The sequence below is a fragment of the Micromys minutus genome (assembly GCF_963924665.1).
Source record: "Micromys minutus genome assembly, chromosome: 1".
Classification (NCBI taxonomy): domain Eukaryota; kingdom Metazoa; phylum Chordata; class Mammalia; order Rodentia; family Muridae; genus Micromys; species Micromys minutus.
This window is the reverse complement of record NC_137969.1, coordinates 115,727,661-115,742,095: the sequence shown is the minus strand read 5'-3', so window position 1 is coordinate 115,742,095 and position 14,435 is coordinate 115,727,661. Positions and strand designations below refer to the sequence as shown.

General features: G+C 44.8%; 1 protein-coding gene across 4 annotated transcripts in view; it reads left to right on the top strand.

Annotated features, from left to right (window-relative positions):
* Nucleotides 1–13,535, top strand: part of LY86 (lymphocyte antigen 86) — a gene marked incomplete at its 5' end in the record, with an annotated part of 58,876 nt that extends 45,341 nt beyond the window's left edge. For 3 of the 4 annotated variants that reach the window (XM_080918114.1, XM_080918115.1, XM_080918113.1), the window contains 2 exons: nucleotides 9,907–9,959; nucleotides 13,236–13,535. In XM_080918114.1, coding sequence (XP_080774240.1) covers nucleotides 9,907–9,959; nucleotides 13,236–13,319 — 137 coding nt within the window. In that variant the 3' untranslated portion in view covers nucleotides 13,320–13,535. The remainder of the gene's footprint in view (nucleotides 1–9,906; nucleotides 9,960–13,235) is intronic. The other variant, XM_080918112.1, reaches the window with a different exon arrangement.
* Between the last annotated feature and the right edge of the window lie 900 nt (nucleotides 13,536–14,435).

Here is a 14,435-nt window from a genome sequence, read left to right as displayed (position 1 = left end):
CACAAACCAAAGAGAGGATACTCCCAAAGTTGAATTTGATAAACCAGTAAGCTTTGGGGGTTGTTTGCAGGACTGTGTATGGGAGGCTAATCTCAGGAGTGCAAATGACTGTAGATTTCACCTGAGAAAATGATGGTGCTTGTCCAGGAACTACACCCTGAGAACTACTATCCTGGTGAACAGTCGTGGGTTTTGGAGCCAGATCTACAGACTTCACTGCATTTTCTGAGCCTCAGTTTTCTCATCTGTACAATAAGGAGAATGGGACTGGACCTATTAGATGATGAAGGAAAAAATGTGGGCTAATGTGTGGGAAGCCTCGCCACTATGCCAGCCATTCAAAATATCATCCACAGCAAATACTTAGAGCAGCTAATGAGAGTCTCAAGCCAGGACTCAAAGACCCTCAGGAATCATCAGTCTCAGGGTGGAAGTCTGCATCTTAAGGAGGCACCTGGAGAGTCACTGGAGGCCTTGGGGTTTAGAAGCTGGATCTCTTTTTCCTCCCAGGTAGCAAAAAAAAAAAAATAATAAATGCCTTTGGTCTAAGCCTACTTATTCCCCAGAGGTCAGTGATGTCTCCCAGGCCTTCTTGCACCCTAGGGAGAGCTCCATTTGCATTTCTGTCACTTTGCTTTCAACCTTTCTCATCTTCATGTTTTATTCCCTGTTTGTAGCCTTTTAAGTAGCTCTGGGTTTCCTCAGCAGCCACTGCTGCTGCAAATTCCCGGAGACAGAACAAAAGTGATTGTTATTGAATGAAAACTGCATTCTTAGACTACAGAACAAAGACCAAGAAATAATGGCCAGGAAAGAGAGGCTCTGAGCAATGACCAAGCCAAGGGGGACTCTTCCTTGTTAAAAATGAAAGGAGAGACCCTGACAGTTGAATGGTGGGGTTCTGGTGTTTGTCTCCATCCTGGAGAGCTATATGCCCTTGGAAGCTTAGGGAAGCTGCTCTCTTAGCTGCTCAGTCTCAGGGGCTGTTGCATTCCCTGGCTCACAGCCACACCTCTCCACACCCAGCTTCCATCTACACATGGCCTCTCTTCTCTCCCCAGACCCTTCTTCCCTCTCATCCTCATTACACTGAGTCCAGCAAGGTAACCCAGGGCCACCTCCCTATCTCAAAACCCAAATGGAATTTCGTCTGCCAAGCCCCTATTGCCACGTGAGATGGCATAGTCACAGTCTCTGTGGACCAGGATGTGGCCATCTGTGAGTGACCACTGTGACCACTGCTGCTTAAACAACACGCTTTCTGATTTCTGCTGGCCATGTCAAGAGCCCAAGTGGCTACACACGATCCAAGGAAGCCTCAAGGTCCTTGTGTTTTTGATTAAAATGACCTTGTGAAAAGCAAACGGCCATGAACTCCCTAAACCATAAGCTTCCCACATGCCCAGAGCAAGATATGAGTTTTTCTGTTAGGAGGCCTCACTGGGACATAACTGTTACAGTTTCTCAACTTTATAACCACCCCTATTTGGCATAGCCCTTACCCAGAAGAGAAACAATGTGACCAGAAGTCACCGACCTAGACCTACTCCCTACTCCTGTGTTGAAACCATTCCTACTTCAAAACTAGCTTGCTATTTAAAATGAAAAGATTGACAATGAATACATCGCTAAGCCACTGAAGAGGTATGAGGAGAAGGCTGTGACTAATTCAACCCAGGAGAACTCTGATTGGATAATTTTGTGATGATCCCTTGCAATTTCACAGGGAATGGTTCTGAGTTGTCAATAACACTAGATTTCCCTAGGCAGTGCAATCTGATAAAGGGGTCAGAAGTCTGGCTGCATGTGGAAGGGAAAATTTCAAAGTAGAACTCACTGAGCCAAAATGAAAATAATTCATCTAGAGGAAAAGTAACCACTGTTTCTGTACAGCTATGGGCTCTAAAGGAGGACTGTGGTTTCACAAAGAAGACCATAAGTATTCCCAGCGCACCTGACCCCTACACACAGCCAGTGGGTATTAGCTGGGGTATAACCCGGCTGAGAGCATGCACCTCTAGCATACACAAGGCCCTAGGGTAGATCCCCAGAACGGCACAAGGCAAGTATGGTTCACACACCTGAAACCCCAGCACATGGAAGGTGGGCACAAAAGGATCCGAAGTTCAAAGGCATTCTTAGCCACAAAGTGAGTTGAAAAACCCTCTCTCAAAAAGAAAATTAGTTTTTTAAATTTTTTTAATTTTCTCTTTCTCTCTCTCTCTCTCAGCCATTATCTCCTCCCAAAGTGTGAGGTTCTGAGAATTCACAAGCACAACTCAAGGCATAAAAATTCTCCTTCCTGGTTGTGGGCCTAAAAGTCAACCCCCTCCGGATCATTCCAACCTATTCTGTAGATAAGGTGGCCTGTCATCAGGAGCAGGTCCAAATGAATCAACAGCTGAGTTTCTTAGACCAGCACTAGCTCAAATGTAGCCTTGGTGTGTGGGCTGGGAAGGTTTGGTCTATGTTACACAAGCTAGATGAATCTGAGAAGAAGGAACCTCAATTGAGAGAATACCTCCATAAGCTCTGCCTGCAGGGTATTTTCTTGACTAATGATAGAGATGGACAGACCCAGTCCACTGTGGGCAGTACTACCATAGGCAGGTGGTCCTGAGTCGTGTAAGAAAGCAGACTGAGCAAGCTATAGGGAACAATCCAGTAAGCAGCACTGTTCTATGGCCTTTCATCAGTTCCTGCTTCCAGGTTCCTGGCCTGGATGAGTTCTTGTCCTGACTCCCTCAGTGATGGATTGTTACCTAGTGATATAAGATGAGATAAACCCTCTCCTCCCTAAGTTGCTTTGAGTCATAGCAACTGACACCCTAAGACAAGGAATATAAGGCACTGATGTGGCAAAATGTCTAGTTCTACAGCAGAATCTTGAGCCTGGGCACTTTATAAAAAAAAGAATTTGGTTTAGATCCATAGTTCTGGAGCCTGGGACATTAAAGCAAAGATGCCGACATCTGCTGTGGGCCTCATGCTGCTTTATAACACGACAGGAGGAGAAGGAAGAGCAGATGAAGAGTTCTGCTCTGCTCTAACTAGAAACCTGCTCTCCTGGATGATGCCTGTATATCCTACAAAGCCAGTGCACCAATCCCTCTGTGAGGGTGTGACCCCAATGCATCTCAAAGATCCCACTCCCTCCAGATACTGTGGCATCCATGGTTTTGGGTGCTGACAATTTCAAACCATAGCAGGCACCATCTACCAGGAAGTATTCTACCTTTGGAACCCTCCCTGGGATAACACAGAAATCGGGGGCTCAGAAGCCTAGCACTAAGCAGGAGTAGATCAGGGTTGGGAAAGAGACACAGGGAGGAGGAATTACTGTATTGTGGATCTGATCACCACTTTGTGGGGCTTGGGAGAGGAGAGGAGAGAAGAGAAGGAGAGGAGAGAAGAGGAGGGGAGGAGAGGAGACAGGAGAGGAGAGGAGAGGAGAGGAGAGGAGAGGAGAGGAGAGGAGAGGAGAGGAGAGGAGAAGGAGGGGAGGGGAGGGGAGGAGGAAAGAAGGAGAGAAGGAGAGAAGAAGAGAGGATAGGAGGGGAGGGTAGGGGAGGGGAGGAGGAGAGAAGGAGAGAAGAAGAGAGGAGAGAAGAGAGGAGAGGAGAAGAGAGGAGAGGAGAAGAGAAGGGAACCTGTGTCTCCCAGATGCATAGGCCTATTCACAGACAGTTCTAGGGGATTATAGTTCTGAAGGCATCTCTATTTTTTTCCATAGTTGTACTATATTCCCATCAAGAGTGTGTAAATGTTACCTTCCTTCAAAAGAAGCATCCAAGCACACAGAAGTGGAACCAGCCCCAACGGGTGAATGGAACCATTATGATAAAATCCATCATTAAGGGAAGTCAGAGCAGGGACCCAAGTCAGTAACCTGGAGGCAGGAACTGGAGAAGAAGCCATGGAGGAAGACTGCTTAGTAGCTTGCTCTTCAGGCTCATATCAAACACTTCTCTTACACACCCAAGGACCACCAATCCAGGCTGGAACTGCCAACAGTGGCCTAAGCCCCCTCACATCAATCATTAATAAGGAAACTGTCCCTCAAAGACTTACCCACAGACTGGAGGCATAGTATCAAGTGTGATTCTTTTTACCCAGATGACTCTAGCTTGGATGGTATTGACAAAACATTCCCTAGCACAGGTGTCTTTACAATGAATATATCCATATCCACAGGTAATTTTATAGCTTTCTAAGGCTCGATGTTGCAGCTTTAGAAGTCCACATGTGGCAAACAGCTGCCCTGTGAAGGCAGGAGAAAGTATAACTGGAGAGCCAAGGCAGAGAGGAAACACTACCATTGCAGATTCAGACATGGATTCCACGCAGCTATACCCAAGACGGGGCTATTGCACATCCAATTCATCTTGAAGATTTCAGTGTCAATCATAAAGTAAATGCGCTGGTTTCAACCCCTGAGAAAAAGTCTGAGAGAAAGAAATAAATTAGAGCTGAGAGTTGTAGCACAATGATGAAGCACTTGCTGAACATGGGAAAGCCCTCTGTTCAATCCCCAGCATAGCACATAAAAATAATAATCCTTTCAATAAAGCCCTTGGACTACATAAGATAATTGGCTTGGCATCGTAATTGTTAAGTCTATATATTTTCACAGTGTTAAGACACTATAACAATGCTTAAATATTAAGAGAGTGAAAGAATTCTAATGAGAGCTGAGAAAGGCCTACAGAAGGTTACAAATGCTGCCAAACGGAGTTCACCACTCTGGGAGCACCAAAACTCCAGGAGCACCTCCCCTCCAGGACCACCTCCACTCCAGGAGCACCTCTCCTCCAGGAGCACCTCCCCTCCAGAAGCGCCTCCACTCCAGGAGCACTTTCGCTTGCTCCAGCTTCTGCTTGGTTTCAGAGGACAAAACGATAGAATAATTGGCTAAGCTCAGTGGAATCTGCTGTAGACGGGGATCACCTACACACCATCAGTACAGAATGATTAACTGACCCTAGCAAGAACTGGGCCAGTACAACCAGAACTGAAGACACTGAAATAGAGAGTTTCCATGTACTGGGTTCTCACTGAGGTCCTGGCACTCACCCCACAAGAGTGTACTAGAGAGAGCCACAGACACAGTACCAGGACCAGATACACTATGAGCAGAAAGTCTGGGATCAGTGCAGATCAGGGGTTGTCAAGGAAGGGAACACACTTGCATAACAAGCAGGACATCAATCAATCTCTTGCCCAACAAAAGAACAATCAATTTAAGTTCAATTGAACTAAAGTCAATTTACTCTCTTTAATAAAGAAGGAGGGAGACCAGTTTTTTAGAAGTATTTCAATTAAGGAAAGGAAGAACTAGGTGAGAGTATCCTGGGAATCCTTTTATAGTATAGAGGGTGAGAATGTTAATTAAAGGAATCTCAGAAACTAAGAGGGCCCAAGAAGGGAAGGGAGGAGAGTTTAATTTTAGGTGTTGTTTTGTCGAGCTAACAACAAAAAGTCACTTCCCCGAGTTACTTGCAGCTATTCTCAGGAGCTTCGTGGGCCCCAAAAAAAGCCCTAGTTGAAAGTGTGAAGCATAGAAAACCAATTTAATGAAAACCTCTCCCAGCGAATGACCTGTTAGGACTGAAGAAGAACGCAAACTGCCAAAGCCCCAGGGTGCTAAGTGAGCATCGGGGAAGAGCAGGTATCATCCAAGTGGTGTTCTTCAAACAGCTAGACCCATCCATGTTTGAAACTGAATATGTAAAAAAGAAAAACAGATTCTTCTACACAAGACTTTCCAATGGCTGTCACTGCAGCTGTCAGAATACATCCAGTGAGCCATCCCTGAGCTGGTTAACCATCAACCAGTGACAGCTGTCATTACCCTTCCCTCGGACCACACTGCTAGATGAGGCTACAGACAAGGTCTGTGGTCCTCCTTGAGCCCTGCAGGAAGGTTTTCTATTTCTGTCTTGTGAGTTCAGAAGCTGAGTGTCAAGACTGCCCACTGTCATCTTGCTAGTGACAAAAAGAGCTGAGCCTTATACCCATCTATCTCTGCATCTTAGTGTTGGAGGTTGGTTCCAATGCTTTGACTTAATCCAGCCCCCAAAATTGGGGATCTGTGTGTTCAAATGCTGATGGTCCTAGTTCCCAATTGGGTTTTGATCAATCAATAAAGAGCCAAAAATGAATGTATGCTGGGCAGGTACACTGAGGTGGAACCTATAGATTTGCTCTGAGCAGGAGAGAAGGATGGGGCATAAGAACTGCAGGAGAGAAAGCCAACCAGCCATGTAAGAATTCGAGTAAGTGACCTCTAGCCACTTTCCCAGTTGGGCCTGGGGTAGCAAGGGAAGATTAAGGAGTCGTAGGCTTACTGGAGGAAGCATTTGCTAGCATAGAAAGGTTTCAGAATACCCAGCCTTTGAGCTAGTCACAGTATATCAAAAATTAACTGGTGTGTGTGTGTGTGTGTGTGTGTGTGTGTGTGTGTGTTTCATTATCAAATCCAAGGATCTTCAGGGCAGGTGTGCGAAACCTGTCAGAAGCCCAGTGTAGACAATTACTGCTACATCTTAGCTCAAACCATTTGCCTTGGGTCACAAAAGAGCAATAAAATAGACATACGGAATGTCTACCCACAGGAACTCAACCACACAGAGAGAAAACATACAGGGGATTGTTTGGGGTTAGAAGGTGACCAGCAGGAGGGTGACAGAGAAGGGAGGCAATTGGGGGTAAATATAAGCAAGAAATAATGTACCATATTATGTTGTAGGCATGGATCAGAATCCAGAGGCACCTGCTGAGGTTTCCAGGTCCATGTATCAGAACAAAGACCAGGGACACTGGATAGCTTTAGAAATGGAGATAGCTTGTAAACAACAAAGGCAGGGCTGGAGAAGTGGATGGTTCAGTGGTTAAGGGCATTTCCATCAGAGGAGCAGAGTCTGGGTACCAGTTCCCACACCAAGCAGCTTACAAATGCCTATAACTTGAGCCCCAAAGATCTAATACCTTCTTCTAGCCTCAATGGTCACCCTGGAAAACACACACACACATAAACACACAAACACACACACATACATGCATATACAAACAAACTTAATTTGTTTTAATATGAGAAAGAGGGGAGAGTCGGAGAAAGAGTCGGAGACAGAAACAGAGGCAAACAAACACCTTGAACTGACCCGTAGGCCACTAGATTCTGACTTTTCAATCGTTCACGTAGCATCTTCCTTTCCCAGCTTTTGGAAGTATGTTCTCACACTTGTCATCTCTTACAAGTATTCCTGGTGAGAAATAGTCTCCAGTCTTTCAGCCAGTGGTTTGTTGTTGGTGTTGCTGTTGTTGTCTTCCATGATAGTCCTGGTGTCTATAGAGCCCCCTCCCCATGTAACTCCCCTACCACAATATGCATGTGTGAAAATGGGTGTGTCATCTGGTAATGGTACGCCTGCAAAAACAGTACTTGGAGGGCTGAAGCAGGAGGTTCAGAAATTCAAGATCATCCTCAGCATTTTAGTAAACCCAAGGCCAGCCTGGATTATATGGGACCAGGTCTCAAAATAAACCAACAAACAAAAAGTCATGGTGTAACCCAATGTTTTTATGCTAACTAAAAACAAGCAGTTGGTCTGTTTTTAAATCGTTTTGTTTTGTTTTTGTTTTTCCAATTTACAAGATTTTTCTGTGTAGCCCTGGCTATCTTGGAATTTGCTCTGTAGACCTCGAACCCAGAGACACACCTGCCTCTGCCTCCCAAGTGATGAGATTAAAGGTGGACATCACCACCGACATTTGATGTGGCTTTTAATGTGGCTAAGATGGGAAACCTCTGAAGTGAGCAGAAGAAAGATGGGTCTTTTGGCAAAATGAAAATACTCATTCTTCCTAATTCAGGGATGGAGTGTGTCTTAGGTAGGGTTTGCATTGCTCTGAACAGACACCATGACCAAGGCAACTAACTCTTATAAAGGACAACGTTTAATTGGGGGTGGCTTACAGGTTCAAAGTTTCAGTCCAGTATCATCAAGCAGGGAGCATGGCAGCATCCAGGCAGGCATGTCGCAGGAGAAGCTGAGAGTTCTGCATCTTGTTCTGAAGGTAGACAGGAGAAGCCTGGCTTCCAAGCAGCTAAGACGAGGGTCTTAAAACCCGAGTCCATAGTGACATTTTCTCTCCAGCAAGGCCATACCTACTCCAACAAGGCCACACCTCCAAACAGTGCCACTCCCTGGGCCAAGCATATTCAAACCACCACATAGTGTGATGACCAGGAAGACAGCCATCATTATGTGAGAAACCTCAATTCTTACCTGTTCTTTTCTCAAAAAGAGGGCAGTTGATAATCCATCCTCGTTAAGTGTGCCTGGACGAAGTTAAAATGATACCACGTGACTCCTTCTGCAATAAGTAGTAACATACACTGTGTTTAGAGAAGAGAACAAAACAAAACCAAAAGCCTTACCTGCATCAGAGATATTAAATGTTTCTCCTGGGATTGATGCAGTCTTTGAGTTCCTAGCCACAGACCTCCAAACAAAGCCTTCAGCACAGCCTAGGAGCCCTGCTGCTTCACAAGGAATCTGCTCCTTCCCTGTTGTTCATAAGGACCATCGTGATCACTGCCTTTGCTCCTCAACACCTGAGGCTTTCACCCTGCACCTTCTCCCTGTGACTTGGAATGAGAAAACCAGCACAATCAAGCACCCTGCCTTGACCCACTGGCCAACTTACAAGTCAGCCTACGTTGAATCTAATCACAATCTGCTCTCCTGCATTTAGAGTTCTGTTCCTGCTTCTCTTCCAAGGCAAATCCCTTCCTCCTGTCTTCTGAACCTCTTCACCCCACTGTTCCATCTCTTCTGCGATTCAGTTATTCACCAGCTTTCCTTCTCCCTGAAATCTGGAGAGCCCCTCTGGTGCTTCCAGCTTCCTCCTCTGTCTGACACCCCCATCTCCCTGGAGACAGTGTCATCCTGACCTGACTCAGGACTTTATAGCTAACCACTTATTATCGGCTCAAATTTTTGCAGCTCGACCCCCATTTTCCCCCCAGGTTCCAGATCTCTATACCCAACTGTTTCCAAAGACTCTTTCTTGGTCGTTTTAGAAGCCAAAGCCATTAATCGCCATAGCACATGCTTCCCTCCAACTCTCTGTCCTTATGAGTAGCACCCAGTCTTCTCAAATACCCAAGCCACCTTCTGTTCTGTCCCTATGTTTGCCCTAGTGTGTTTTTACATCAAAGCCTCTGTCTTTATGATTCTGTGCCTCATGTTGCTTTAAACTCCTCCTTGTTCCTCAGGACATAGTTAACTGTTGCTGCCATAGTGATTCCTCCTCTGACCGACTCTTCAGTAAAGCTCAACATCCCCCTGTTTCCCAGGATAGCAGTAGTTTGCCAGGGGCTACTCTTCAGGCATTGCATTCATTAACTTTCAACTTTTCCCAGCTTTAGGAAGTATAGATACTGTTTTTAAATTATAACACTCATCTTAGGAACAAAGTAACTGAGTAGAGAGAAAATGGCTGGCCAGGCCTTTTGAGAAGGTGGCTTCAAAGTTTCACCCTGGGTTTCCAGCTCCAGTCTAGACTCTTGATGGCTCAGTCAACCAGAGTCTTTTGATGACCTGCTTACTTCCTTTCTATTCTTCTCCCTATCTGCACAGTGCTCTGTTCAGAGGTTTCTGTACTGTCAGCCTCATCATTGGGAAGTAAGCCACATGTATGTGGGCAGAGACTATTATTGTTCATGGACAACTGAGATCCATTTGAAGTCAGGAAATTAAAGCTTTTATATCAGTGGCAACTCTTATCTTATTACCCAGACTTAATCTACACCTCTATGGCCACAGATAATATAAAAACCTTATCTGAGGGTTTGTTTTATATGAATGAATAATATTATCTATGATCTATATATTTTTTCAGAGCAGATATACTATGCTGGCCCTGTCAATAACCTTGGAATTGATGTTCCACAGGTAAGGATTTCTGATTTGTGTAGTTATATATTTTTGTGTTGAAGAGTTGATTATCAACCTTCAGAGGAGAAAAAAAGAGAAAGAGAAGGGGGAAGAAGAAAGAGGAGGCAAAGAAGAGAAGAATTAGAATTGAGTAGTTGGAAGTCTTAGCACATGCCATAACTAAGGAGGCATGCTTAACATGCTGGCTTTGCCTTTTGATGCTTCACACTGATGTTCTGTTGAGCCTTTCGGTTGAGCCAGAGCAAAACCTACTGGAGCAGAAATGCTGGCATCCTGTCCACAGCATTGGAGTTGTGTGGGGGAGGGGCTCCATATGGCTAGAGTTGCTTGGGATGTGTGAGAGGCACCTGGCTTCTGGCAGTCTGGAGAAAAGAGTTTACAAATCCACAAAGGCTTGAGTGTCCCGCTAGTTACCATCCTTTTACTATGACTGCCAAGCCGGGATGTTAGTCTGTTTCTGTTTACCATATGATGTACAAAGAGCAGGGCCAGGAAGATAGCTCAGCTGGGAAAGCACCACCTTACAAACATAAGGATCTGGGTGTGATCTCCAAAGCCCACATTAGAAAAGCTAGATGAGATGGTACATGCTGAGAATCCAAGTGCTGGAAAAGCAGAAACGGGGCTCCTGAAACTTGCTGGCCAGCCTAGGGACCCTGAATCAAAACAGAAAAAAAGGTAGATGACACATGAGGAATGACACCCATGTTTATTCTTGGCCTGTGCACATACAATTATATGTGTTCCGTGTAACATGTATCTGCACACACAGACATGACCACATAACACATGTGACCAAAGAATAAAGGTATAACCATCTCACCATTCCATAGTCTGGTATATCCAGGGTAAAGAGGGCACGTCTGGTGAGAGTCTCCTTGCTAATAAGGACTTTGCAACATCCTAAGTCATTAGGATGACATTAGGAGACATAAGTCAGGACATTAGAGGACAAAGGAGTCAATTTTTTTTATATAACACACCCACTCCCAAGAAAACCCATTACTCCTTAATCTGTTAGTGCATAAATGAATCCACTCACAAGGGCAGATCCCTTTAAAGATCCTACATTTTCTGACCTCAAGCTGTGGATTGCTACAACAGACTTTATAACGGGGACAGTCAAGCTAAAGCAAAGTAACCTGTCCTAAGCACTCCAGGCTAAGACCAGGATTTCCCACAAAGCCCTATTTACTCAAAATAACATCATTTTCTCACTTCTCTCCTGATACCCCACTAGAGACCGGTGTAATAATTGCTAACAATTGGATTTCATTTTGCCTTGCTGGCTTTTTTAAATCAGTTACCCACTGCAATCCCTCTGCAATGAAGGCATGGTTGGGGGGGGGGGGGGCTCTTAAAGTCATAGTAAGAAAGGAAATTTACCCTCAGAGCTATAAAAGGCTTTATAGATGTTTCTCATCTTAACACAGCATTACATCCCCTAAACTCTGCATGAGTTGAAAACAGCTTAAGTTGAAAATGCATTGACTCCTACAGCCTGCAGAAAGGACCTCATAGCTTAGTGGCAGGATACCCAGTACAGTGCTGGTCATTTGGTCATGTCTTCTCATGACTGGGAGCTGTGACTTTCTGTCACTGCTCAGTGGGGAAGGAGGCTTCAACTGTGTGCCACAGGCCTGGGAGAAATGAGAATTGAAAATGCAAAGTACAGATGCTACTGTGCCTGTTCTTGTCTCTCAGCAGTGTCAGTAGAGCCATTATAAGCAGGCACTATATTGTTGACGACAATATGTAGTCAACAAGTCTACATTGCTTGCAGGATGCTCCTTGTCTGCCTTCTTCAGCCAACTATAGTGCTCCTAGAGATACAGCTCAGAGTAAGCCAGATGTCCTGACCCTGTACATGGAAAGCAGACTCCTGGCAAGCTCCTGGCCCATGCCCAGCGTGCAGACCCAACAGAACACATAGCTTCCTAAAACACCTTCCCCACAGACCTATGTAGCAGAACAGCTGTGGACTTTGATCCCAAGATGGCTGTCCACATTGGCCGCAAACAGCCACAATGTGCCCAGGGCCTGCCACACAGCTTTGGAAAGAACTTCCACACAGTTTTTAAGAAAGCCTCTGTTTTCCTACACACTGTTAGTTGAGGGCATTTTAATGGAAGGCCTACTCACATCCCCTCCTTCACCTAGACCCCCAAATATGGACTCTGAGCTACTAGAGGTTTCTCTTTAGCCAGATTCTTCCCCCTCAGCGTGTACTCTTCAATACCTTGGTTAGTTATCCTCTTTTTTGAAATCTACTCATTCATTTACTTGTATATGTATGCAGTACATACTTATTAGTGTGGTTGTATATACATGTGCATGCAGTTGCACACACACAAGTGTGTGTGTGTGTGTGTGTGTGTGTGTGTGTGTGTGTGTGTGTATGATGTACACATGCCATGGTGCATAGGTGGAGATTAAAGGACAGTTTGCAGGTGGTGGTTCTCTCCTTCCACCATGTAGGTTCTGAGGATCACACTCAGATTGTCAGGGTTGACTGTGAGTACCTTTACCACTCAAATCTGCAGCGTTCCTCACCCTGTGGACTTCACATCTCTCTCAGTGAGATGCAAGCTATACAGGGCCAGAAGCTGGTTTGAATTACGTTTATCTACTGAGGGAACACAAAAGATGCTCAATAAATACAGATACTCGTAGAGGATGGCTTCCAGAATCCCCTAAAACAAACAGCAAAATACACAGCTATTGCCAGAAAGATAGCTTAACGTTTAAAGGTACTTGATGACCTGAGTTCTATCCTGGGTCACATACACGGTGGAAGGAAAGAATTAATACCCAGAAGGTGTTCTTTACCACACCCACATATACTCATATGCTATGACATGTATACACACACACACACACACACACACACACATGCTAATATAAATCAATAAAAAGTAACTGAAAATCATTTACTACACAGATACTCAAATCTTTATTTAAAGCAGTCTTTGCTATATAACCCATGCTCATCCTTGGGTTCACTTTAATTATTTCCTGATTACTTATAATACTTGATATCACGTAAGCTCTATATTGTATTACTGTGGATTGACCAGAGAATCTTCACAAGACCAAAAAAAAAAAAAATCTACATACGTTCAGCACAGAAACTTTTTGCAAATATTTTCATTCTGCAGTTGGTGGGGTGGGCAGATGTGCAGTCCTTGAGTAGAGAGGGACACGCTCTATGTTCTAAGTGGTTGATTGAACTGTGGATCACATGTCTCAGTGCTTTGCTTCTGTGCCTTGCAGGGAGAATACCACCTCTTGCTGGAGCTGTACAATGAAAACCGTGCTACTGTGGCTTGTGCAAATGCCACTGTCATCTGCTCCTGAGCATGGCTTGCAAGAAAATACCCTGTAAGCTCAACCTCAGGGAACCCAAGGTCCCCGGGCTCACCTAACTGCAAGAGCCACCGATGACAAAGAGAATCTACAAAGACATTTCTCCTGGGTCACTACCGATCTTAGCTCTAGGGTCGGATGATTCCAGACCCAACGATGTAATTAAAAACCTCCAAAATAATCTCTTTCTGACACCTAAGCAGTGTTGAGGTCCCGTTTGTAATGACTCCTTATGTAATTATGTCATCAAAGTTACTTCCTTGTCTGCTCCTTAGGAACTTCCTTGAAGTTGCCTATGATGTAAAAAATAAAATAGATAAATAAAATAAAATCTGGCCTGCACCTATTCATTGTGGTTTACTCAATGACTGTACAGTGTATATTTTCTTCATATACAAGTGTTGGCCATCAGTGCTGCACAAGATGGTGGTAGCCTCCCATTGTTGGTGACCGTGGCCCTCATGCTTTGACCTGTGGTGGAGTGTCGCTTTCAGCAGGAGCTTGTGGCAGAGCAAGTCCAAACCTTAGAAGTAGTGTTGAAGTTCCTGAGTTGAGGGCAGACAAAATGATAGCAGTGGATCCATTCTGCTCCCAAGAAAAGACAAAGACAGCCATGCCAGACCCAGAAGCAAGCCTCTAATTACAGAACCATCCTGCCCTCCACCCCTCTCTCCAGGCATGTGCCCGTCCTTTCTCAGTACATTCTTAAAACTGATTAAAGCCCTCAGGAGACTTGAACTCATGGCCACCAGTTCAGAGCAGTTGTCACAGGCTCCCAAAGACATAAGAGAGTCCGAGCAGTCTCTCTCCCATTGCTTTCCTTAAACTTCCTGACACTTCTGTATGTGTATGTATGTGTGTGTGTGTGTGTGTGTGTGTGTGTTTGTGTGGGGTATGTATGTATATGTTGAGTGTATGTGTGTGTGTGTGTGTGTGTGAGTGTGTATGACACACACACCTCATGGGAGTTAAGTAGGTACTTTCATTTACAAAGTTGACCCTGATGGTCAGAACTGCATGAATAGTGAAAACTCATGATTTCACTAAGAACATGATTTGTGAGAAAAAGAAAATGTTTCTTTGCCCCCACATATTTTCCTAATGTTT